At 37.8% G+C, this 27,909-nt stretch overlaps 2 protein-coding genes across 3 annotated transcripts in view; one reads left to right on the top strand and one right to left on the bottom strand.

Moving 5' to 3' along the window:
- Atg4a (autophagy related 4A cysteine peptidase) overlaps window positions 1-18,032 on the bottom strand; it is a 50,153-nt gene extending 32,121 nt beyond the window's left edge. The window contains exon 1 of the mRNA XM_031368782.1: window positions 17,868-18,032. Coding sequence (XP_031224642.1) covers window positions 17,868-17,877 — 10 coding nt within the window. The 5' untranslated portion in view covers window positions 17,878-18,032. The remainder of the gene's footprint in view (window positions 1-17,867) is intronic.
- A 47-nt stretch (window positions 18,033-18,079) lies between these two features.
- Psmd10 (proteasome 26S subunit, non-ATPase 10) lies at window positions 18,080-26,425 on the top strand. Of its 2 annotated transcripts, none has more exons than XM_031368772.1 (5): window positions 18,080-18,285; window positions 20,967-21,065; window positions 22,315-22,461; window positions 22,553-22,719; window positions 25,563-26,425. In XM_031368772.1, exons 1-5 carry the CDS (start codon window positions 18,172-18,174, stop codon window positions 25,729-25,731), a joined length of 696 nt encoding a protein of 231 aa, XP_031224632.1. In that variant the 5' UTR covers window positions 18,080-18,171; the 3' UTR covers window positions 25,732-26,425. The 2 variants fall into 2 exon arrangements, with proteins under 2 accessions (XP_031224632.1, XP_031224639.1); XM_031368779.1 differs by having other exon boundaries at window positions 18,117-18,285; window positions 22,553-22,640.
- The last annotated feature ends 1,484 nt before the right edge of the window (window positions 26,426-27,909 follow it).

Genomic DNA, 27,909 nt, shown 5'->3' with positions numbered 1-27,909 from the left:
TTTTTTTTTTGGTTTTCTGAGACAGGGTTTCTCTGTATAGTCTCTGTATAGCCCTGTCTGTCCTGGAACATACTCTATAGACCAGGCTGGCCTCAAACTCAGAAATCCACCTGCCTCTGCCTCCCAAATGCTGGGATTAAAGGTGTGCGCCACCACCGCTCAGCCTGTTTCTTGCCCTTTTAAACTTCAGTTTTCACTTTTTCAACTGTATTGGTTATGTGATCTGTTACTTCATGAAAGTTTTCACTGCAAACGGAATGATGTGAAAAGGTACTGGAACCATGGCTTAGCAGGCAAGATCACTGACTGTGGATCCAAAGGACCCCAGTTCAAATCCCAGCTACTGCCTGATGGGTCACAGCTGTCTGAACTGCCATTTGCCAGACAGTGGTGGCGCTCACCTTTAATCCCAGCACTTGGGAGGCAGAGGCAGGCGGATTTCTGAGTTCGAGGCCAGCCTGGTCTACAGAGTGAGTTCTAGGACAGCTAGGGCTACACAGAGAAACCCTGTCTCAAAAAAGAAGAAAGAAAGAAAGAAAGAAAGAAAGAAAGAAAGAAAGAAAGAAAGAAAGAAAGAAAGAAAGAAAGGGAGGAAGGAAGGAAGAAAGAAAGAAGAAAAGAAAGGGAAAGGAAAGAAAAGGAAAGGAAAGGTCAAAGAGCAAGAGACCATGGGGTTTTCTATACTATTCTCTATAGAAATTGACTATAATGGTTTTCTAAGTATGCTCTAAGGTAGTTCACTGACAGGTTAACATTAAAGGATCTCTGCTAATGTCACTAAGCTTTAAAAAATGTCCCAGTCTTCTCAGGCTATGCCACCTGAGAGGAAACAAACACAAACTCATCGCTTAGTATTTAATGCTTCTCTAACAGGAGTACTTCCCACAATTCCAGTTGCTTCATATTGCTCATTACTACTTCATAGTATCTGCTCTCTTTGGCCACAGACAAACTGAATGATACATGAGAGATTCCCATCTTTGCTTATTCCTGTCTTACTTGTCCTTAATTTCTTGTCTCAAATGCTACTTTCTGGTTTTCCCCATTACTTTTCTCAACAAGAAATTGGGGAAAGCTCTCCCTTCTAAACTCACTTTACTTATATCTGCTTTATGGCACTGAGCCCTTTGTATTTTAGATTACTGCTATTTGTGGACATCTTGTGTATTAAATATAGCAAATGTATCTCTGTATTAAAATGAACTCTAAAATCTCTGGTCATGTAGTGATCATCTGACCCCTGTAGCTTTGGTCATAATGCTTTACAAGAACCATACCTAAGGTTAATCAAATGTTTACCAAATACTAAGGCACACTAAAGGTCTAAAAGGCCAGATATAGTAGTAAATGCCTATAATCCCAGTTTACACTTAGGAGATTGAATCAGAAGGATTAGGAATTTGGTCAGTCTTGCCTATATATAGAGCTTGAGGTCACCCTCCACTGTATGAAAGCCTATGTCAAAAAAATTAATCTGGTTAATACATTCATCTAAACATCAATGTTAACCTTTAATTAGTACCTACCAAGTGATCGGTCCTAGATTAAACCCTGGAAATAAAGCATACCTTCTGGTATGAGAAATAAAAAGTTAACTTGCATACAGTAATGATGAGGAAAACAAACTAGGACCAACTGATGCATAAATGTAGTTTGTATAAGCCAGTTTGGGACTTAGAGGAAACTTTGAAAAGAAAGATGGCAGTAAAGGAAAGAAGACTTCATCAAATTGGGCAAGGAAAAGATGTTAGAGGATAAAGAAATGTGAACCAGGGCCAGAGGGAGCTTTCCCATTAGTGAAATATTGGTTGCACAAGCCTGAGATCCTGAGTTCAGATGTGCAGCACATACATAAAATCTGGGTGCGGTGGCATGCTCATGTAATTCCAGTGCTGGGCATGGTAGACAGATCTCTGGAACTCACTCGCAAGCCAAATTAGCAAACTGGTGAAGTTCAGATTCAGTGGGAGACTCAATAAATAAAGTGGAGACTGATTGGGGGTAGACACCAAACACCAACCTCTGACCTCCATATACATGCATACTCATACTCATGTATACACCCACCACCTGAACACAACAATACAAACATCGACACCTTACATACAACACACACACACACACACACACAGAGAGAGAGAGAGAGAGAGAGAGAGAGAGAGAGAGAGAGATGAACCAAACAGTGACAGCTCTTAGGGCAAAGGAAATGAAAAAGAAATGGAGAGAGGTGGGGTGGGGGGGTAAGAGATAGGGTGAGGGAGAGGGAAACACTAACAGTGACATCCTGCAAAGACTGGCAAGTGTTGAGGCTATTGGAAACACTCAGCACCAGAAGATGCTGACCTCGGCAACTTTACTAAGGATTTTTGGACTTTACTCAGGCTTTATGGACCCTCTGACGGATTTCTAAGACCTCTGTAACTACATACCAAAATTTAAAAAATTACAGTAGTAGTATATCAAGTCATCGCCCATTCAAAAATCTCCATGTCATTTTTTTTCTACTATTCACCACTGATTAAATGCTGTTAAGAAAACAAAGACAGTGAGGCAAAGACATGTGTGGTGGGGTTGTTTGTTTGTTTTTAAAGATGGTGTCGTAAAAATGGTTAAGGGTGGTCTCCCCCTGGTCCCTCTGGTAGCAAGCTAAGTGTTAGACCACCTCAGAAGTAGAGTGTTTTCCAGAAACGCTTTTCCTCTTTTGGAGCACTTTCCCAGTTTTATGCTCATTTACAACCACTTCCACCTTCTCCCAGACCACAGGAATTTTCCCCAATACCCTTTCAACATAACACTTCATTAGAAAATGTTGCCAGCAGACATATGATGTTTAAAAATTCTTTACCATTGAAATAATGTAAAGGTAAGTTGCCAAAGGCAAGTTTGGATATTACATAAAATCACAAGTGTGCCTTACTTTCAAAACTAAAGATGCATTCCAAGTTGATCCCAAGGCAAAGTTCTATAAAATAAACTTGGTTTAACTGTTATTTTATTATTATTTGAACCATGTTGCCCAAGAAAAGACAATTTGACCCTATACCAAAAAAGATGGAGCTTGGAAGCAAATGGCTCCTTATTCCTAATGTGCACAGTATGTACCAGACACCAGGAAAATAAATATCTACCCACAAGCATGAAAGACTCAGGTCATTGGCCAAAAAAAGAAATGTTCTTAAAATCTGCAAGGAAGAGAATCTCAAACTCCTAAAGAAAGCATGGCAAATTTCCATCTTTAACTATGATTCTTCAAAAAGTCTGTCTTCTTATAAGACGTCCAGACAAAAATTCTTTCAGACATTACTAAAATAATGTTTAATTAAATATACCAGAACAATTCCACTTTTAGATTTAGTTCCAAGAAGTCAAGGCTTTTGTCAACGAAAAATACACTTTAAAGTGTTTACAACAGCTTTAATTTATAATATCATAAACTTAGAAATAAATAAAAATCCATCAACAAAGGAATGAACTTTAAAATGTGGTCTATCATACATGAGAATATTGCACAGCAATGAAAAATCAAGATATGAAAGATATAATGTTAAGCAAAAGAAACCGGGTACAATAGAGTAAGTACAGGAGGATTCTACTTAAATAAAGCTTAACTGAAGCAAAATGAATATATTATAGAAATCAAAAACAGAAGGTATTCACCAGGAAGAGAAAAAAGAATTCCCTAAGTGGCTGGAAATGACTATATCTTGATTTTTGTGGTATTTAAAAACATAAATTTTAATTGATCTATACATTTAAGATTTTTGTACTTAATGTGGTACATACCTACAGTCCCAGCACCTGAGAGACTGAGTCAAGATTACCACAAATTCAGGCATAAACTGGGTTACATCATAATTTCAAGGATATCCTGGTTTACAAAGCAAGTTCCAGGAAAGACTTGGCTACATAGCGAGATTGCTTTAAAAAATACTGAGACATTTGAAGTGTGGTATTGAAACCCAGTGCAGTGGAGACTTCCTAAAATATATATGAAGGCAATTCTAATAAAGTCTCAAAATAATAGGAGAGATAAAGCCTTAACTGTCCATCTCTTGTCACCAAAGTAAGCTTCCAGTACCAGGACTGGGTTGCATCCAGTTGACTCATTGGCCAAAGGGGTCCTATGGAAATCCCCAATCCAGGCTGTTGCCAAGACAATAGGTTGTGCTCCACACACTGGCAGCCCCATTGCTGAAGGAAACACACACATAACTCACTGGATATAAAGAGCTAGAGCTGGTGACTACATAGAACTTTCACCTCATCTTCTAGTGTCTTTGGAAGGGGAAGGAACTCTTCAGGTTATCAAAAGAGAAACAAAAATAACAAACTCTTTGATCTACAATTTGTCCTGCTTACAAAATATGCTAGGGCAATGGTGACACAGAACTTGTAGAAGTCACCAACCAATGTCTGATTTGACTTTATGCCCACTCCACAAGATGGAATGCATACCCAACACTGCTTAAATGACCAAAAGCTAGATCCCAGAGTCCTAGGGTAAAACTAAATACTACTTGTCTTTTTTTTAAAAAAAAGTAACAGTACAATGACTCCTAATGCTATTCTGCTGTACTCATAGATCAGTGCCTTATCCAGCCACCATCAGAGAAGCTTCCTGCTGCATAAACAGACACAGAGACCACAGCTAGGCATTACCCAGAGACAGAGACACAAAAGAGACACAGAAAAAGAGACAGACAGACTGATAGACAGGCAGACATACCTTGAAACACTCAGTTCTAAGTGAAATGTCTCCATAAAATCCCTCCCACCATAAATCAGGAAACCCATGGAAGAAGAGGTGTAAAGAGTGTAAGAGCCAGAGGGGATAGAGGACACCAAGAACGATTCCCTCTGAATCAACTGAGCAGTGCTCATATGGACTCCCAGGGACTGAAGCAGTAAGCACAGGGCCAGCATGGGCCTGCACCACGTCCTATGCATATTTATTATAGCTTTCAGTTTAATGTTTTTATAGGACTCCTGCGTTTGTAGATGAGTGCGAACTCTGAATCTAATGCCCTTTCTTGGGGCTCTTTTCCTTCTGTTGATTTGCCTTGTACAACTTCAATATGATGATTTCTGCTTTTATTTTGTTATGATTTCTTGTTATCTTTTAGAAGTATGTTCTTTTCTAAGGAGAAACAGAAAGGGAGTGGATCGGGATGGGAGGGAAGGTAGAGAAGAGTAGAGGGAGGAGGAACTGTAATCAGGATATATTATCTGAGAAAAGTATCTGTTTTCAATAAAAGGAAAAAAATAAAAATCTATACATTCACATAAAAGTTGTCCCTTAGTCTTTATATGACTTTATAAGAAAATGCTGTTTCTATATTAGATTTACTTCCAAAACATACTAGTAATAGACATAAAAATTATATTAATATTCTTTATCAATTTCAGAAATTAAAATATAATTAACTTATTCTATCCTCTTACATACATCAAATCTAAATGCAAGTACTTAGGAACTTCAGATGTTATTTATAAATCTAATTTTGACATCTTTCTATTTATATCATTTTAAAACCCTAGATATATGTGTAGACATAATTTGACTGTGAAACCATACTTTATTGCATATTTTCCTATCAGAGCATCACTTGGTCCTTTATCAGGGAAAATGTATTGAATTTGTTCTTTAATAAAATGCTGGTAGGAGGGGCTATGAGATGGCTCCATCAGTCAAGCATGTAGCCTTGCAAACAAGAGGACCTGAGTTTGATACCTCAAACCTACATGAAAAAGTACCGTGCATAGTAATTCCATTTGTAATCCCACCTTTGGAAGGAAGATCCCTAGAGATCTGGCCAGCCTCTTTTGTCTAGTTAGTGAGTACCCAGTCAGTGAAAGACCTTGTCTCAAAGGAGGCAAACAGTGTGTTTGAAGATGGTCCCTAAGGTTGTCCTCTAGCTCCATACACAAGAGCACACACACATGTATACTCACACACACGTACACCCATATATACACATGCGCAAAAAGTATATAGAGCTAAGGCTCTGGTGTTTTTTATTCCTATCTCAGCAAACCAGGCTCCAACAGTATAAACAGGAAAATGAAATTTAATTTTAACCAAATCACTAAGGGAATTTACTAATGAGAAACTATCACTAATCTCCAGGGGCTTTCCATTACAGTCAAACATTGACTTTGTCTTACAACCTTTCATGCCACTCTGTGGCATGAAACCTCTTGTGGCTATCCAATTTATAAATCAATTCCTACTGAAACAAAGTCTTTAGAATTTTAAAGTGCTAAAGCATATATATTAAACAAATTTGCTCCCTAAATCTTACAGAAAGAAAATAGAGTAGACTGACTTGAATGTTGACCCAGGAAACCAAAGAGCTAGATTCTATTTTTGGTCTGCCTCTTATAGTCATGTCCTCTTGGGCCACCCTTAGAAATTTTGAGATTACTGTTCCATAAAGTGTTGATAATCCTCCTAACTCCCATGGTTCTGCAGTGAACATCTAATAAGAAAACTAATATGAAAGTGCTCTATCACTTAATGTTGAAGAAATTATAAAATGCTCAAACTAAATCCTTGTATCTGGGTGTGGTCCATGGAAACTGAACTTAGATTTCAGAATTTGGTACAAATACCTTGCATTTCAGTTGAGTTGGGGTCAGCAATACTCAAAATTTAACATGTCTGAGATGTTGAAACAATTCCATCATAAATACTAAAAATGGATGCATAAAAGGGAATGCAGTTAATAACTTCCTTGCTTGTTTTCCCCATTTATGAGTTTTAGATATTTCTTTAGCCATGTAACAACTATTATATTAATTTCACACACAAACTTTGAACTGTTTCCACACTACCCATGCAGTAACACAGTGCCAGAGAGAACCTTGCAGTCTGAATTCGACTATAATGGCCCTGAAGGCCATTCTTATTTCTATTCTTTGCTACCTACCATGACCTCTCTAATGCAATTTAAAAACATTTCTCACTCTGTACTCTTTGTCAGCACCCCAAGTGTTCTTTTTCAGTGTCTCAAATACAATATGTCTTTTCTTATTTCACATTTTAGAGTTTCTCTCTGTGAGGAAAGGAAGTGATACAGGCTAGAATTACCTCAGAACATCTCTTGTCACCATTTGCTCTTTTCAACAGCCCTATCAGACAACCCCCAATTGGATAGCCCTGTAGGAGGAGGAAGCTGAAAAAAAGAAAAAAATAGGGTAAACTGGTTACAGGAGCCCTGGGGGCTTGTGTTCCTGGTGACTTACTTCTCAGTCCCATAATGAAGTGAAGATTGCAGATAACCAAAGGAAATGGCCCAGAGACAGTGAATCTAGACCATCCCAGATCCCCTTCAGACACTGAAGTAGCTTATTGTTGAGCTATCTAGGTAAGAGATGGGGAATAATTTTGCAACTGTATGTTGAAAACAGCGAAAGGGACCAAGAGTTAAAAAAAAATCATAAAATCTAAGTGTGGGTCTAGAGAAATGGCTCTGTCGGTAAAGTGCCTAACACATACCATAACGACCTTAGTTTTGATCCTCCGAACTCATGTTAAAAGTCAAGCGGAGTGGCATTTGTCTATAACCTCAGCCTTAGGGAGAGCAGAGATGGATTCCTATATCTCACTTGCCAGACAGTCTAGCCAAATCTGGGAGCTTCAAATTCAGTTAGAGACCTTGTCTGAAAAAATAAAGGTGGAGAGCCATTGAGTAAGGATAACCAATATTGACCTCAGGCCTACACACACACACACACACACACACACACACACACACATGCGCAAACCAACTTCAAATATGTACACATATGCAAACATAGAAAGACCTTGCACAAACATTGGACCAATTTAGTATAAAAGCAAACAAAAAAAATTAAATGTACCTCAGAATGTCATGATTTCATAGAACTACATAAAAATTGAGAGTCATAATTATGATCTTACTCAAAAAAGTGATTAAATTATAGCCCATCTTCTACAGTATTCTCAACCTGTGGGTCGCAACCCCTTTGAGGGTCAGAGGACCCTTTCACAGGGGCCTTCTATGGCCATCAGAAGAAAAACATTTACATTATGATCCATAACAGTAGCAAAATAAATTATGTAGGCCAACAAAAATAATTTTATGGTTTGGTCACCACAACATGAGGAACTGTATTAAAGGGTAGTAGCATTAAGAAGGTTGAGAGCCACTGATCTACTTTAAGAAATCAAAGGATTCAGTTTTCATGGCCCATGCCAATAATCCCAGCACTTAGAAGGCTGAGACAGGACTGTCATAAGTTCTAGGCCAGCTTGGACAATAGAGTGAGACTGTATCTCATAAAAATCCAAGGACTATAAGTCAAGTCAGGAGAGAGAAGTTTTTTTTAAATAAAGAGAGTTCTAGTCAGGGTGCTTAAAATATTAGAAACTCTTGATGCTCAAACTGTGTGTGTATGCACATATGTAGAATGTATATATCATAAAAAGACAAAGACCACTTTTTCTTCCTTATGTGAGAGATCTAAAGATCTAAGCATTCAAGCTAGTTGGAACAAAACAGACTTGTGTGTCAGGGACTAGGAATGAGGGTCAGAGTGATTTTATCTACTCTTAACTTTTCACTGGGAGAGAGACTATAACTAACACATCAGTGTTTTCTTTAAGCAACCACTTACGTATTCTGATTCCAATAAAACATGGAGTAGATTCGCCTTTCCCTGTTCCTCTTATTAAAAACAGCTAAAACCACAAGGTATCGTAAATAAGTATATCCATCTCTCTGAAATCTCTGCAAGGTAGAAAGGGCAAGGTATTCTGGTTGCTAGGGGCCTTAGGGCCTAAGTAATAACATGGACATGACTTCCATGGGTTTGCTGCTTTAGTAATACATGCTGAACCTTGTGACAGAGTAGTCATCAGCTCAGCCATGCAGGCACATACACACAACACATGTCATTCCAAAAAGCCAGCTATCTCCAGCCAAAAGAACAGGAAAGTGACAACCTATAAAGAAAACTTTTATTAGACAATAATTATCCAGTCAAATACAATAGAAATTTAACCCCAATCCTCATCAACAATGCGGGCTGCCTAGACTTTTACCTTCATCTGGCTTTAGTTACATACCACCTTACCCATCTCCCTGGAGTAGTTTTAGAAAGACAGAATGACGATCTAATACTTTCATCCATGCCAGGCATCAATGAATCCTCCAGTATATAATGGTAGTGGAGACCTTCCTCCTAATATCAGTGTAGTGTCAGTGGAGGCCTTAAATTTCACCCGTGCCTTGTAATAACGGCATCCCTAATCCTACACTGAGTATAAACAGATCATGAAGGGGAGAACTTAACTCCTATCCCTGTCTTCTCCTCACTATAGTGGTATGAAAGTAGATTTGTTAAGACAGGAGAATGAAATAAGATCCAGAGTCACCACATAATGATTTAAGGATACAATCGAAAAGTATTCATGATATAAAGAACTAGGAACATAACAACTTGAGTGAGAAAAGGCATTTAACAGAAACCAACATAGAGATGACATAAGTATTGTAATTATTTCAACAACAATTTTTAAAGCACCCATCTTAAAATGCTTCAGAGGAGCAATTCTCAACACCGCAGAAACAATTTTTAAAAATGGAAAGTCTCAGTACAGAAATGAAAGGCACAAAAAAAGAAGCAACTTTTTTGTTTTGAAACAGGGTTCCTCTGTGTAACCCTGGCTGTCCTAGGAGGAACTCTGTAAACCAGGCACCATCACCTCCTGGCTAAAACTTTTTTTTAGAATGGAGAAATAAAATAACCAAAATTGAAGACTCATTGAATGGTCTCAATAGAACAAAATAAGATGATGGAGGTAGGTCAGGGAAATGAATAATAGGAAGATAAATAAGATTCAATATGAGCAATGAAAAAAATTGGCAAAAAGTGAACAGAAATTCAGGGACATATGGGACCATAAAAGTAAATTAAATATCCATGCAATTAGAGTTCTAGATGGAGAAGAAAAACAGTGTGGTGTTTAAGAAACACACAAAATATAACTGGTTAAAAAAAATCCCACATTTTAAAAAGTAATTTATTTTTAAATTGACAGGCACATATGCTTTACATTTATGGTATAAAATGTTTTGACATATACAAACATTGTGGAATGACAAAATAAAGCTAATTATCATAAAACCTCTAAGATTTGGCAAAAAAATATGAATGACATAATAAACCAACAATATATAATTTGGATACATAGAAGACTCTACATAATAAGAGCAGAATATATATATTTCAAGTCCCCAAGAGACGTTCACACAGAAAGTTCCTATCCTGAGTCATAAAGCATATATGAACAAATTAGAAATATTTGAAATTATGCAGAATATACCTCTGACAACAATGGGACCAAAGAAAAGATTTCCAAACAATTAGAAATTAAGCATCTTACCTCTAAATAAGCCATTAGCTAAAAGGAAAGTCTCAAGAGAAGTTAAAAAAAATACATCTCAAAATATATAACATTCAGATACAATGACAGAAAATGAGAAAAATTAGCAGCTGTCAGGGGATATGCATGTTGCGAATAAGTGTTACTACAACTAGAAAAAGGAAGTATAGGAGAAAATTTTATATTGACAGAATAATTCCTGGTTGTAGTAGTAGTTAAACAAATCTACATATGTGGAAATAACATGGAGTAGTTGGAGAGATGGCTCAGTCAAGCAAGCATTAGGACCTGAATTTAGATTCCTCAGCACCCACCTAAAAAGCTGGGCTTGGTGATTCCCGGAACCTGTCATCCCAGTGCTAAGGAGTCAGACAGATCCCTGTAACTCAGTGGCCTGCCAGCCTAGCCAAACTCATGAGCTCCAGGCCAACAAGATACGTTGTTTCAAAAAACTCAGGGGGTGGAGGGAGAAACTAAGAAAGCCACTGACATTGACCTCTGGCCTTCACACAGACATACACAGGCATGCATATGAACATGTGGATACACATACACCACACATATGAATGCACACATACATTAATCCCCCCCCCCCATACACACACACCTTGAAGCCATTCACACACATGAGAGAAACAACAGAAAGGAAGAAGTTGACCTTGGCTCTCAATTTCAGAGGTTTCAGCTCATGATTGGCAAGCTCTATTGTTAAGGGCCTAAGGTGAGACCCTTGTGAGATCATGTGAAATCTATGTGAAAGATGAAAGATGAGATCATGTGAAATCCATGTGATCATGTGAGATCCATGTGAAAGGACACAACAGAGGAAAGATTCTCACCTCATAGCAACCAGAAAGCAAAAGGATAAACAGGAAGAGGCAGAGATAAGGCTTCCAAAAGCATACGTCTCTGTGACTTATTTCCTCTAACCAGGCCCCACTTCCTAACAATTCATTCAGTACGAACTCATCTAATGAATTCATTCTCATGATCCAATCACCCTTCAACAGGGCTGACAAAGAGGGATCAAGCCATCAATCCATGAACCTTTTGGTAGAAGGACATTTCCTATCCTAACTGCAACATTCCAATATTAATTTCCCCGAGTGTTGATATTGTGTTGTGGTCTATGGCTATACCTGAATGTATCCGATCTCATCTGATACTAGCCCTGCGTGGCTAGCAGCACCACAGCCGAACAGTATAGATACAAAGAGTTCTGCTGTGCCCCACAAAAATCATGCCATTACCCCACAGTCACGCAGGTACAGTCCAATGCCCTCTGACAGGAATTGCTATTGCATTATTTGGGGTTTGCATTTACACATAGCTCTATCTTCAGCAATATTTAGCAGTATGTTACAGGAGCATGAATGTGTATGTCAGTTCCAATTTTTACTAGGCTATTTTACTTCTACCATCCTGCTTTTGTTTGTTTGTTTGTTTAAAATTTCACTTAAAAAAAACGCAAGGCCTGAAGGCTATTTGTACCTTTCTCAAAGGATTATTATATGGATTTGCCTGAGACATAGTATCTGATACTTATGTTCTTTACATGCTAATTATATGCTTTAAGTCTGGAAGGCTAATTTGCTTGTTCTAGGACCTAGAATCTATGTGACCAGCAGGGAGGCAATAGGAAACACCCAATCACATGAGTAGCAAAGAAGTCAGACCCTAAAAGGGCCCCTTTGTCCCAAGATGGGCATAAACAGTAATTGCATTGTTCCTCCATAATTTGGGGCCAGCACCACGAGAGAAACAACCTTTTCTTGTGAGATCTATTTATCATCTATCTTCCAAGACTTACAGAAGGAGCTTTCCATTTGTGTCAAGGAACTCAAAATTCAAAGCTAACCACCACATCTACCAAGTAAAATAAAACACATTATACTTTCTATAAAAGAATAGGCACACAAATCACTCAGTATGAGATATATTGGGCGCTGCTTTTTTTTTCTAAGCCATTTCTAGCAATTACATGGCATTCCTTGGTGAATTATTATGATGAAATTTCAGAATACTAATCCCTTTGTGAATGCAACAGGCCTACTCTACCTTCACAATAAACTCGATAAATATTGATAGATCACCTCCTGCATGTAGGGCATGTTTACTACTGTACTTGTCACTAGCAAACTGTAGCTACAAGGCTAAGTTTAGTCCATCTTGTCTTTTTGTGGAAAGCAAAATAAAAATGACTTTAATATTTTGAAACAGGATGAAAACCACCTTAAACTACAATTGCTGAACCCTGACTGGCTTGGTAAATTAGCTTTTGCTGTCAACTTGATAATTTGTCTTAATCCAACCTGAAGGTATAAAACAAAATTCTATGTGAAAACTGGAGTAAAGTCATCTTAATGCCTAATACCATTTGAGCTATTATGGAGGCTAGAATACTTTATATACTTCTTATCCTGGGACAAATCAAAAGAATGGAATGCTACTTCATACACACTATACTGGCCACAATAAAAAGACAGATATTGATAAGTATAGCTGATTGTAGAAAAGTTTTAATTCAAATGTGTTATTGTAAGAAGATAAAATAGTGAACCACTTTGGGAGAGCCTGCCACTTCCAAAAAGTGTTAAATGGAGTTTAATGGATCCAGAAATTCCATTCCGAAATATGTATACAAGAGAAATAAAAGTACATGCTTGAACGGAAACTTAAACACAAAGTATAGCAGCCATATTTAGAAGAAATGAAAGGTAGTAATAAGCCAGGTGGCCATCAACTGATGAAAGAATAAACAAAGTATGTTACTGCTATAAAATAGACTATCATTCAATCACAAAAGTGAATGCAGTGATGATCTATGATTTGTATACATTTTAAAATGTTTATATTAAGTGAAAACAGCAAGCCAAAAAAGACCACATATTTTTATTTTCTTACTTGTGTTGATTCTCATAAAATAAAAGCCTATAGACTAATGTGTGTGCAAGGGCAGCGAAAAGAAGAATGGCTGACAATAGACACAAAGCTTCCTTTTTAGGAACTGTAGGTATTTAAAACAAGCTTTTGGTGATAGTAACATAACTCTGTAAATCCTGATAATCATTAAATTGTGTGCTTAGAAAAATTACAAGAAAAAAATCAAGTAGTAGTTATTAAGAACAGTGACTGGGGAATAGGAGCAACCACAAAGGAGCATGTGAGAATTTAGGGGAAGTGTGGAATGTTACATATCTTGACTTTGGTGTTGGTTACACAACAGTATGTATTTATAGCCAAGTACATTGAAATTGATTTAATACCTGAACACAATGAGATTTATTGTATACAAATTATACCATCATATAGCTGCCTTGTAAGAAAAGTTAAAATGGAAACAGTATTTCCAGTCACACACAAATTTACAACATATATTTTTTTCCGTTCATGCTGCAATTGCAGCTGTAGATTTGGACCTTTAAGACAAGTGGAAAGATTATTTCTGTAGTCCAAGACCCATTTCCCTGTGCAGTTGAGGATCTTTCACCTAATCTTCTGTTAGAAGGGCTTAACCTGCAGAGTCATAGCATCTCCCAAGGCAAATATATTAAGCAACAAAATGTTCAGTTAAAATCCTATGCCTCTGTACCCCAGTCCAATCGTAAGAAAAGTAGACCTTTTAAAAACTACAACATCCCTAACAAGTGCATTTCAAAACTACCAAGATCATCAAAACAAACAAAATCTGAGAAACTGTCACAAGCCAAAGGCTTCTATAGAGACAAACACCATGTGATTCCCATTGTCTTCGATGGGACACTGCCCTCAGGTAAATTAATGAGCCTGGAACAAAGTATGGGAGGACAGTCAATTAAAATAGACTAAAGTGTGCTTATCCATTGTGATCACAATAGAAGAGTGCATTAAAATGCCAACTCAACAAATGCCACTGGCACATGTGAAAAGGAGTGATCTTAGCTGACTCGAAATGAATCCGAGACTTAAATGCAAAAGAGAAAACAAAATTTCCAGAGAAAAACATGAGAAAAGAAACTCACTGAAATCTTACATTTGACAGTCTTAGCTAGGTATAACACAGAAAAAAAAAAAGAGGAAAAAATGAATATATTTAAATTTGTCAAATATCAAAATGTGAGTGAGGCCTGATGACTGACTCCAGGAATAGCAACATGTGGGAGCTTGAAGCAGGGGAATTCTAAGCCTGGGCTAGACAGTGAGTTGTGGACCAGACTGAACTATAGAATGATAACTTGGTTTGGAAAAAAATCAAAACTTCTCCCTTCAAAACACATACCATCAGGACAACACAAAAGCAGAGCACCATGGCACACCCTGTAATAGCAACTTGGAAGGCAGAAGCAGGAGAATCGCAAGTTTGAGACTATCTTGGGATACATAGTGGAACCATGTCTCAAAAACCAAAATAACATAAGCAAAAATAAAACAAAGCAAAAGGGGGAAAGAGAGACTATGCATTGTGGGTAAGTATTTGCACATTATATACCTGACAGGGATTTGGATTTAGACTATGGAAATAATTGTTACAACTCATCAATTAAGTAACAACCCAATTTTAAAATGAAAAAAAAAAAAAAACACAGACGCAGGTCCATGTGTATAAAAGAGACACCAAGAGCTTATAAGTACTTAAAAACATGTTTACTACCCCTAGCCACTCCTTATGGAAATAAATGTTGGAATTATAATATATTATTTCATACCAATTTATACAGCTATAATTGTAAAGGGCAAGACACACAGCAAAAATTCCAGCATTTGGGAGGCTGAAGCAGGAAGCTTGTGAGTTTAAAACCACCCTAGGCCTCATAAAAAGATTCTGAAATAACAAGAAGAGCCCAGTCGATAACAAATATGCACGAGGATGTGTTGCAACAAGAAGCCTCATGTGCAGAATGCTTCTGCTGCTTTGCAAAAAAGTTTTGTAATTTCTTAAAACATTAAACATAAATTGTCCTATTACCCAGGAATTCCACTTTCAGGTAACTACAACATAAGAAGAAAACAAATGTTCACATAAAGATGGGGACATTAATGTTCTAAGCAGCATTAGTCATAATAGCCAACAACTAGAGAAAAACACTAAATTTCTATCAATTGGTGAGTAGATACCCAAAAAATGTATTACCATAAGGTATAATATTATTAGGCAACAAAAGTAAGCACTTACATGTTCAACAATATGGTGAAGTCTCAAAACAATCAGGGTGAGTGCAAGAAACCAGACTCAAAAACCACATATTACATGATTTCATTTAAGTGTAATGTTCAGAATGGGCAATTTTATATAGACAAAGAATACATTAGCGGCTGCCTAGGCAGGAGATAAAGATTAACAGTGAATGGGCATGAGGTCTTCCTGGGAGGATCAAAACTACATTCTACATTCTACAACTGATTTGTTATGATAGCTACATGAACCTGAGAACTTACTAATAATCAACTACATATCTAAATAGGTATATCTTATTTAGTTTTGTTTTGGTGCTGAGGATTGAACGTAAGGCCTTCTGCATGTGAGTCAAATGCTCTATGACTGGGCATCCCTAGGTCCAGGTGAATTTTATGGTATGGAAGTTATCACAATCAAATTGTTACAATAGGGAGAAAAGGTGAAACTGGGTGGAGAATATGTAGGAATTCTGTACTATTTTTGCAACATTTGTTTTGAGACAGAGTCTTGCTATATGTAGCCCTGGCTCTCCTAGAACTTGCTATTTAGATCAGGCTGGCCTCAAACTCGAAGACCCACATGCCTCTGCTTCCAAAGAACTGGGATTAAAGGTGAGAGTCACTGCACTGGAGTTTGCAACTTCAAACATTTCTGGAAAAAATCTTTCTGGAAAAAATTATTATATTTATTTAAATCAAAATCAGAATTTATGGCTTTCCAGATGGTTCCATAAGTAAGCCCTATATCCTGTGGTAAATCCCCAGGCCCCACATGCTTGAAGGGGAGAATCAACTCCCAATAGTTGTTCTCTGACTTCCACACTCATGTCAGGCATCATGTAATGTATGTACACACACACACACACACACACACACACACACACACACACACACACACACACGGAGAGAGGGAGAAGAAAGGAGAAGAGACAGAGAGAGACAGAGACAGATAGAGACAGAGGTTCTATAATATCAATACTCAAGAAGCTGAATCGGGCCACACATAATCAACAAGATGCAATAAAAAAATTAGTATTTAAAACAATATGTCCATGGATTATCAATATTTGGAAGTAACTTTCTGCATGAAAAGATATTTTCAAAGTTTTCTATAGATTAAGATAGATAAAAATCTCATTAACTAAAGAACATTTGGAATCAATTTTGATGATAGAAAATAGTAACTTGAAACATCAATTAAGCAAAACAGTACTTCCTTCAAAGAATTCTGTTCTTATTAGTATTTCTGTGTTAAAAATATATTTCCCTGGGGGCTGGAAAGATTGCTCAGGGGTTAAAGCACTGGTTGCTCTTCCAAAAGACCTGGGTTCAATTCTCAGTACACACATGACAACCCACAACTGTCTGTAAATCAGATCTCAGGGGATTCAACATTCATATGGTGTACAGACACACATGTAGGCAGAAAACACATTCACATAAAATTTTTAAAAGCTAAAAGCATTATATAAACATATATTCCACTATTATTATATCCCAAATTTCATCAATTAACATTTGTCATAACTTGTCTTCTAGACTTGGTTTAATCATCTGCCCTGCAAAACCCAAAATATCTATGATCTGACACTATACAAAAAGTTTTCTAAGCCCTGTTCTATACCGTAACAAAGGAGACAAACATAACCAGTCACTTTAAAAAGTATATGCTTAACATTTTTTCTAATGTCTTTTTTGAAATGTTCTATAAAAGATAAGCCTTGCATCTCTTCTGCTGCAGCACTATTTGGAAATTACCCTTTTCAAACATTCACATTGTTAGCTTAACAATCTAGCAAAATCTCGATATAATTGCCACAACCATGTTATTAAAGTGACAACATCATACCCTGGTATCCCTAAGGTGACCGCCGTTACTCACTGAGGTCTCTTGGGTATTGAGTGGCTCCTATGGCATCACACCCTGTCTTTAGCATCATTCTGGCACATCACCTCTGCATGGTGTCATGTATAACCTGTGCTGTGGCAGAGCCTTACTCTGATGCCACTCCGCCAGAATGCCAAAGTAACTAGCCTTTGCTTCTTTCCACTCCTTGGACAGTGGCAGGGAGGGGGAGGGTAACTACAGTCAGTGGTTCAAGCTCAGTGGTAGTACTCTGCTCCAACTACTGTCCCTTCCGCCTGCCACTGCAAGTGAGGGCCCCGAGGGACAAGATCTGTAGGATCCCAGAACTCTCTTGCCCTGCTACAGTTTCCATTTCACGTGGACAGCTTACTGGCCCACCAAAGACCACCCACCCTAGCTTTTTCACAAAGTACTACCAGAAGCCGCTCCCATTACCTGACTCCATTCTCCAGCTGTCATCCTGGGCCAATTCCACCGGCAACTTGACTACTGCTTTCTCTAAGGGTTCTGGGACTTGTAGTTCCACATTGCTAGAACCCGGAACTGAGTAGCTTCCAAAGAAGCCTCCATGCCTGTATCTGCTTTCAAACTACAACTCCCAGAAGCCCCAGGATATGGGCGGGGCAAGAGGAAAAAAGAGACCAGTGATTGGATAACTTCTAGCTCTTTGATTGGTCGCCGGAACAGGAAGTGCGAGTGGGCGTGGCTTGAGTTTCCGCGGAGGTCTTAGGAAGGCGAAATGGAGGGATGTGTGTCTAACATAATGATCTGTAACCTGGCCTACAACGGGAAGCTGGATGAGTTGAAGGAGAGCATTTTGGCTGATAAATCTCTGGCTACTAGAACTGATCAGGTAAAGTAGCCGGAGGGCTTGTCGCCTAGCAACGGGTGTCAACGAAGCCCTACCTGGCTTCCGGGTCCTAACTTGGTCTGAGGCTCCTCCCGCCCACTCCTCCCTCTTTTAGCCTTGGGTTATAACAAGGCTCCCTGTCCAACTGTAGCCCCTCAGAGACTTTGGGGAGCGGGGCGGGAGCGTGAGAGGGAAGCTAAGTTTGCTGAATTTCATATATTTCTAGAACATCCACGGCTTTTCTCAGAAATTCCTGAGTTAGGAAGAAAGAGCGCGATGGAGACCTGTGAAGAAAGCTTGTTAGGTGGATTTTTCTTTAGTTGTAATCCTAGTCAGTGGACAGCGTGTAACCAAGTGCCCTTTTTGTGTATGTCAGGAAGTTTGAGAGGAGCTGGGAATTTCAATCAAGCTGAAAAGAACAAGCATAAATGAAATAATGGCACATGTCTTATTATGTATTTTAACTCCCCCAGAAAGAAATTTATATATTCATTTCAGATCATAGAAGGAAAAGAGACCCTAGGAATAGTTGGGAAAGGCTTTGTGTAGAAGGGGAGGTGGTATACACTGTGAAGAAAGAACGGGGTTCCATGTTGGGCTGAGTGAACCGAGGCAAACAAAAGAGAATGGACATTGGGTAGTATTTCTATTCAGACCAACTAAGTCTCAGGTTTTTATCGTGACTTTCCAAATTATAGGTTGCCTTCTGTGTTGATAGACAATATTAAACGTTAGTTAAACATTAGTAAGACAGTACATCATACTCCAGAACGTCCATGTTGTCTCTTTAAGAAGAGAACTCGAAGAGGCTTTTTTTTTTCTGGAATTTTCCTTTATTACTCAACAGTAGAATTCCCCTCTGTTCACCATGTTTGCTTTTGTGATGGTCTGGTGATGTGCTTTAAATTTAATATAGTGAATTAAGACTTAATCCACTAAAAATAAGGAGTCAATGACATAAAAGAGAGAGCTAATCAGGATTAAGAAGTTAAATACAACAATCAAATGCAATTAATTTATGTACTTTATGTACATCCAGAATTAAACCACCTGGAAATGGGCTTATAGGAGACTATTGGTTTTAAGTGAGTTAATGTTTTTTACTTTATGTAATTTTTTTGTTATTTAAGATATGATCTCCCTATGTAATCCAGGCTGTCCTTCCAATCAAGATCCTCCCATCCACCAGCCTCCCATGACAAAGCATTAAGGAATGTCACTGTAAAAGGTCCAATAATGGTCTTGTGTGTGTTTGTTTGTTTTACGAAAGTACTTTTATTTTTTAGGTGCTGAAATAATTAGAGGTGAACAGTCATGGCCTTTAGGATTCTGTTTTAAAGAAACCTCGGCAGGACTGAAGAGGTGGCTCAGTGGTTAAGAACACATACTTCCTTTCCTCACAACTTCCTGTCATTCCAGCTGCAGGGGGATCCGGTGCATCTGGCCTCCCCACGCCCATGTGCTCACATGCACAAACCCATCCACATGCACACAATTCAAAGTAAAATAAAACGTTTTAAAAGAAAATTCAAGTAATAAAATCTAGAAGTAAATATGGCAAGGTTTTTGTTGTTATTAAATCTAAGTAATAGACACTTGATCTCTGTCATATTCCCTCTGTTTTATGTGTATTTGAAATTTTCATACAGTTGAACTGCTGTCTGGGGACACTGACAAGGAAGGCCACAGGTGTCCACAGCCATGAGACTTCCAGCTAGCTCCCTTCCTGGGTACCAACAGCATCTCCCAAATAGGCAACTCCCTAAGTGTCATTTAAATGCTGGGCACGCACGCACACTTCAACACAAGACCACTTCTTACACATACACTCTCATACATTCACACACTGACACTCATACACACTCTCATATACATACATACTATATAAACATACAACCATCACTTTATATTACTCCAGACTAAGAAGTACAGCAATAGGCACAAATAGGAACTCTCTTTCATGATTCTTAACTTTAAAAAGAAATAATTTTACTCCACTGATCCTGTGTGGTGTGTTATCATAAAATACTCTCAACTATTTGTATAAACATTTCTCATTTCGTTCTCCATAACCTTCATGTGTTCAGCAGATATAGTGGCATATACCTGTAATACTAGCACATAGGAGGAGAAGGATTGAGAATTTCAAGCTAATGTCAGCTACATAGCAAGATCAAAAACAAAGAGAACATTCGCATGTTCTCTGTAGAGCCTCTCACTTGAAGTCTGTGTGGTAATAGAGATTTTATAGGCACAGAGCATGGTAACTTGCATGACCCTGGATAAGTTGCTTATGTGAAGTAGTCTTAGTTTCTTTATGTATAAAATGGGGGATAATAGTCACCATGTAGAATGGCGGGAGTCAAAATGATGCATATAAGAGTAGCACTGCTTCACAAGGGCGTGCATAAGTGTTGTAAACAGCAAATCTCCATTTCTGCCGATGTATTGAAATCAAGGCTTTCTTCACTATCCTGCCCAGAACTCCTTATATTCATGGCTGTTATTCACCCCATGTTACTAATACTTTGGCCTCCCAAATGCTAGTAAGTAACATGGTTGAAGGTTACCTATGATGACCTAGTGCTCTGCATTTCTTACTATAGGTTTGCCAGCATCAGTATTTTTTCTGCCTGTTTTTCTTCAACACTGTTGACAGCTTTGCTCCCCTGTTTCCCATATAGGACAGCAGAACAGCATTGCACTGGGCATGCTCAGCTGGTCACACAGAAATTGTTAAATTCTTGCTGCAGCTTGGAGTGCCAGTGAATGATAAGGATGACGTGAGTACTAGGCAACATTGATAAGCTGTGTGTTATCTTTAGACTCCAGCCTTGTATTTACTGAAGCCTGAATATTAGGCTCATAAACAAAATTTTAAGGTTTAGAAGTAAGAAGTTACAATATAACCTTAGTGAATAGGCATGGGATTAATGATGCCATTCTTCTAGAGTGCTAAATAAACTATAATTCAGGGTGAGAATAAAGATCAGGGCTTATTACTATGAACTCTAAAAGATGAAACATTTTAATGTTGAAATTATTGGTAAATATTACCAGAATAATAAAGGCTTAGGTATATATGTATTACACAGAAACATTTATTATAATGATATTGGTTTGATTAAGATAAGACTTGTAGGAACTGGAGAGATGTTTCAATAATTATGAGTGCTTGCTGCTCTTACAGAAGACAAAGGTTTGGTCCCAGTAGCCATGTTGGGCAGCTCAAAACTTCCTGTAATTCCTGCTCCAGAGGGGTTGATACCCCATTCTGGTCTATATGCATTATATACATAAATAAAAGTAAATCCTTTTAAAAAGATAAGACTTCTAGAAAACTAAAAATGGAACCTGTTTTATAGGTACAGATTAATTTTCAGAGATATTTACTGAAGTAATATCTATGCGAAAATAACAATTTTATGGAAAAAAATGATTGAATAGCACATAGTTCACATACTTCATAAGTTAATATTCAATTTGTCATTCCAAAGAATGACAGAAAAATTCTCACAATATAATGGTAAGTAGAAACTGTGGAAAACACACATCACAGAACTTCATATACTCTGTTTTTAGTCTTTGAAGTTATTGTATGGGAGAAAATGGATTAGAATCAGTCTAATATGCCGTACCCGTGTTACAGGATTGCAGCTATTTATTAATGACTTATTTTGCAGTTATTGATGTGTATATATGAGTGTATGCCATCTATGTGCAGCTGCCAGTGGGGGCCAGAAGAGGGCATCAGATCCCCAGAGGCTGGAATTACAGACCCCTGAGCGGCCTGAACCAAACACTGGTACTTTGGAGGGGCAATAAGTGCTCTTAACCACTGAGCCATCACTCCAGTGCATTTTTTCCTTTATGTACATTTTTGTTTCCAAATTTTCCACAATGCTTAGTGCTGAGTGGGAGGAGAATATTGTTAAATTATTCACACAACTCTCTAAACCTTGAAGAAATGTCAATGTTCATATTTCCATCCCTTTTTCACCTTGGCTTTTGTAAAACCCACCTCATATACAGGCAGGTTGGTCTCCTCTTCATATTGCTGCTTCTGCTGGCCGGGATGAGATTGTAAAAGCCCTTCTGAGCAAAGGTGCACATGTGAACGCTGTCAATCAAAATGGCTGCACTCCCCTCCATTATGCAGCTTCAAAGAATAGGCATGAGGTATGGTTCTTTCCCTGTGGTAGTTACCTTTGAGTTTTAAACCTGAACAGAAAAACAGATTTCTGCATTGTTTTCTTGTTGTCCTTTCCAGATTGCTGTTATGTTACTTGAAGGTGGGGCTAATCCAGATGCTAAGGATCATTATGATGCTACAGCAATGCACCGTGCAGCAGCCAAGGGTAACTTGAAGATGGTTCATATCCTTCTGTTCTACAAAGCATCCACAAACATCCAAGATACTGAGGGTAACACTCCTCTGTAAGTGACAAGTAGCAATCGTTTTCATTCTGATTATAAATACAATATATGCTGAGAGAAAAATTGCAAATTGAAAGGATACCAAAGCATAATAATAATTAGAATTGCATATCATTTTGCCACCCCAAAAATACTGATTTATCTTTAAGTATTTCCTTCTATTTGTTTATATACAGCTATGTATATGTAGCATAAAATAGCAAAATTGAGGTCATATAAGTAATTTTATGTTTTAATCTCATAGCACATTGTAAGCATTTTTCAATGTCATTAAATTCATTTAAAACACTTATGATTGCTACTTACAATCTCACTTTATGGATATGCCATGATGTAATCATTCCTGATATTGTTTATGTAAACATCTTTGAGCTTTTGACTATTTTAACTAATGACACATTGACATTGGCCAATGTATTTCAAAACCTTTGCCCATATTGTGGATTGTGAGCTTAGTTTAGAGTCCTAGAAATTGAATGATTGTTTCAACAAATACACATATTTCAAGACAAATTGCTTCCAGAGGAGTTGTCCCTTTGTTCCCTCCCAACAGTGTCTTAACAGTGGCTATTACCGCCCCATCAGCACCAGAATTACCCTCATGTTGTACATTTCATGGTTCAAGATTCACATTTTTGTGACTGATTTTGAAATGTATTAATCCCTAAAATGTAAGCTTTTGTAGTCTTTCTGTTCCCTTTTAGAAGAATTCATTCATTTTGTCAGAATTTTAAGTGTTCTTGACACAGTAAAAATAGGATTTATACCATATCAGTTGAAAATATTTTCTCAGTTTGTCTCTTTGTTCATGAGTGTTCAGCTATCAGAAGTTGTTATCAACTGCTATATAGCCAAGCCTATAATTTTCATCACAACTAGAAAGCTTTCTCTAATCCCAAGACTCTTAAATCCACATAGAATTTGTTGATGTGGATGACTTGAAACCAACTTCTACCTTGATAGATTTTTTTTTTTACATACCCATTTTTCTCCTTTGTTGAATAATGACCATTTTGAATCAGAAATTCTGGGTCTTTTTTGTAGTGCAGAATAAGGTACAGCCTTTCTCCCTCTGACTTTAAGACAGCTTTTTAAAGTACTGTTTTCAGGGGCTGAGCATGGTAACATGTACCTTTGATCCCAGCACTGGAGAAGCAGAGAAAGGCAGATCTCGATGAGTTCGAGCCAGCCTGGTCAATATTTCAGGCTAGCCAGGGCTCCATAATAAGACCTTGTTTACAAAAACAAACAAACAAACAAACCCAGCCAGCTATAATGTTGTATTCTTTCGATGCTAGCTCTTGGAAGGCCAAGAGACAGACAGAATTCAAGGGCAGCCTGGTCTAAATAGCAGGCTCTTGTGATAGCCATGGACAGATAGGGAGATCCTGACTTAAAAACAATATTTTTTTTAATTGAAAATAGATTCTTCTCTCATACAATACATCCCAATTGCAGTTTCCCCTCCTTTCACTCCTCCCACCTCTTCTCCACCTTCCCACCACCTCTTCTCTCTCCTGGCCCCCTGATTCACCCTACCTCCATTTCCTCCTCAGAAAAGAGCAGGCATCCATGAGACAATAGCCAAACAGGACAAATCAAGATTTACTAAGACAAGGTGAAAACCCTTATATTAAGGCTGGACAAGGCAACCCATTAGGAGGGAAAGAGTCCCAAAAGCAGGCAAAAGAGTCAGAGACACACTCACTCCCACTGTTAGGAGTCCAATAAAAACCCCAAGCTAAATAACCACAGCATGTATGCAGAGGGCCTGGTACAGACCTTTGCAGGCCCTGAAATTGACACTTGAGTCTCTGGGAGCCCATATGTGCCCTGCTTCTTGATTCTGAGGGCCATGTTCTGGTATCCTCCGTCCCCTCTGACTCCTATAGTCTTTCTTCCCCTCTTCTGCAAACTTCCCCCAAGGGGAGGAACCTGATAGAGACCAAGAAAGGTATTATTTTCATATTCTTTAAAAATCTTTCTTATAGGCCCATGTGATTTTTAAAGTGAATATTCTAACTTTTTTTCTCTATAACTCAATCTCATTCATCTGGAAATAGTCTAGGAATTGTATAGTATAGGACCCTTGGAATTTCGGACTCAGTGGATACTGTTCTTCAGTATAGATGCTGCCATTTTCAACTACATTAACTACAAATATTAAGAAACTTAGCTTTCCTCCCCTATAATTTCCTCATCTTAATAATTTCTCCCTCACTAGGTTACTATGAGGTTTAAATAAAATGCTGTGTTAAGTGCCTAATAGTTTCCTGTCAAACTGTATCAGTGACTGGCAGAGGTTGGTTTCTTTCCTCAAGCAGTTAACTGTTAAACTCTCCTATCATAACGAGAACTTTAACCTCTATGACACCTTTTACTGTAAAACAGTACTAATTATACCAGGATTTGTCAATGTAGATACATCGATCAAGCAAGATCAGATGTTTTCAATTGTTTTTCTTCAAGTCACATGACTTGTTATAGAGGCAGGATATAAATTGAAACATCTCTAAATTCTAACCCTGAGTTATTATTATATCATGTATTTGTAGTAAATTACCATTAATCCCTGTTGAAAGAGGTAGTTGTGCCTTAGGTTAGCATTTAAGAGCTAATTATCTGTTTTAATAGGACCAGGATTATGATTTATGATCTGGTACTGCAGAGCTATTCTAGTTAACTTTAATTTACAATCTTTCTCATGCCAATTGCGTTCCCTTCCCTGATTAAATAACTTTCCAGTATTACCCCTGTCCAGTGATAAGCATTTTGGAATGGAAACTCTAACCATTTTGTAGAAGTGGTAGTGACTAATTAATCTTTGTTATCCCCAATTTCAGACACTTAGCCTGTGATGAGGAGAGAGTGGAAGAAGCAAAATTGCTGGTTATCCAAGGAGCAAGTATTGACATTGAGAATAAAGAAGAAAAGACACCCCTGCAAGTGGCCAAAGGGGGCCTGGGTTTAATCCTCAAGAGAATTGCAGAAAGTGAAGCGGCTTCTATGTAGGCTGCTTATGTTGTATTGTCCTCACTGTCCTGGAAACTATTGTATACATGAAAATGTTTTCTCACCTTCAGAATTTGATAACATGTTGTATTGTTCCTATTGAAGTACTTGTTCTATGCTTTCCACCCATTTTCCAGGCATTAAAAAACTGGTGAGCTTGTTCTACTGATGTCATTCATTAAATCTTGATTACTTTGGAGTAAGTTGTCGTAGCTGTCCTGTCTTGAGCATCTTCCCATGCACCTGCTGACCCACTGTGGAACAAAACAAGTTCAGAGTCGGCCTGTCAGTTGGGCTCTAGGGAGCTTTCCTCTGTGTGGTCAAAACAAATCAAGTTCACTCAAGAGACCTATGCCAAATATTTCTCTTTTTTTCAACTACAAGGTTAATTTATTTTTGTTACAGGAGGAAGTTCTATATTTTAGAGGAGCAAGTTTTAAGTTGAATTGTATGTTCTTAAAATAATGACGAACATGAGCCTACGTGCCCATGTACCTTTTTAACTAGCCATTTTCCTCTAAAATAAGATATATCACTTTTTTAAAAGAAATTAAAAGTGTCTACATTGACTTACCTTGTGTTGAAAAGAATTGTCAAATTTATTAAAAATATGTATAACAATTATATTTTGATTTGTATTTCAAGTACTACAAACTTTTATTTCAAGTATTACAAACAATAAACTGTTAAAAGACTCTCCCCAATTTCTCCTTCAAGTCAGTTACACATTCACTTAAACCTTAAAATCTTGAGCTAATATATATTTCTCAGCTTGGATAGTTCTGAAGTCAATAAAGTTAATGAAGCTTAAACTGCAACTAAAATCCATCAAAAATAGAAATCTTTTGAATTGCCAAGTTAATGTAAAGTATAGGGAAGTTAATAATTATAATCTTGAACTCTATTTAGAGAAATATTTTATTTGTTTAATAGTCAGGAAATGCAGTCCACATGACTCTTCAAATTAATTTTAGGTTTAGGTTTGTGCCTGCAATTATTTGTGGGGCAGTGGGCAGTTCTGACAGCCGGGATCCAGTAGATCGGGCACCCAAGAACCCCGGAGACCCACTGAGCAGAGTAAATTTGTTCACAAGGGATGGTAGGAGTTTGGTGATAGCTCCTGAGACCAATGGCTCAGATTTCAGCCCAAACCCCTCACAGCTACCCCTGCAGGAGATGTGTGCTCAATCAGGCAGACAATGCCTCAAGCTCCCAGCATTCTAGCTGGACCCTACACAGTCATCTGACCACAAGCCAGACATGCCACACCCCATACAATAAAAGGGGCAGTTTGTCCCCTCCTCACTCCTGTTCTCTCTTACTCTTGTTCTCTTGTTCCTCCCTCTCTTCCTCTTACTTCCTCATTCTTACTCTTCTCCTCTTACTCTCTCTTGCTCTCTTGTTCTCTCTCTCACTCCCTCTCTTACCCCCTCTTGCTGTTTGTTCCTCTCTCTTGCTCTCTTATTCTTCCTCTTCCTCTCACACTCTCTTGCTCTCTCTCTCCTCTTGCTCTTTGTTCTCTTCTCTTGCTTTCTTCCTCTCCTTTCTCTCTCTCTCTTTCCTCTCCTATCTTTCTACTTGACCAGCATATTTTCTCCTTCCTACAATAAAATAACTCATTTAAACATTGCCTCCTTTTCAACTAACATACCATGCAGCAACAGGTAGACACCAAGGGAGAGAGAGAGACCTGGGCCTCAGCAGCACACCCTCTGCCACCAGGGGAGAGAGACAGACCCAGGTCCCCACCTTGGAACAACAATTATTGCACAAAACATTGGACATGAATATTCTGAGTGTTAATCTTTATTAGACTGAATCAGGAAAGTATTTTATGAAATCAAAATTTATTAAATGTTAGTTCTACAATTGATGAGGAATTATTTATTGCTAGTGGTTTTATGAGATTTTTTTTTGCTTTACTTTTTTTAACTTTTATTGCATTATGATGAGAAAAGTTACATGATTTCAATTTGTCTGAATTTGTTAACATTTAAAAACATATTTTTAAGTAAATAGAATTAAATCACATTCTTGTTTCCCTTTTGTACCCCAACTCCTCCCAGAGACCCCCTCTTCGAAATCTGCAATATCTTTTTTGTCATATTCCTTAAAATTTATAAAATATAACAATAAAATGAGTATTATAAAAGTTGTTTGATATAAAACAACAATCAA

Source organism: Mastomys coucha, chromosome X (genome assembly GCF_008632895.1).
Source record: "Mastomys coucha isolate ucsf_1 chromosome X, UCSF_Mcou_1, whole genome shotgun sequence".
NCBI lineage: Eukaryota > Metazoa > Chordata > Mammalia > Rodentia > Muridae > Mastomys > Mastomys coucha.
This window is presented reverse-complemented; position numbering and strand designations above follow the sequence as displayed.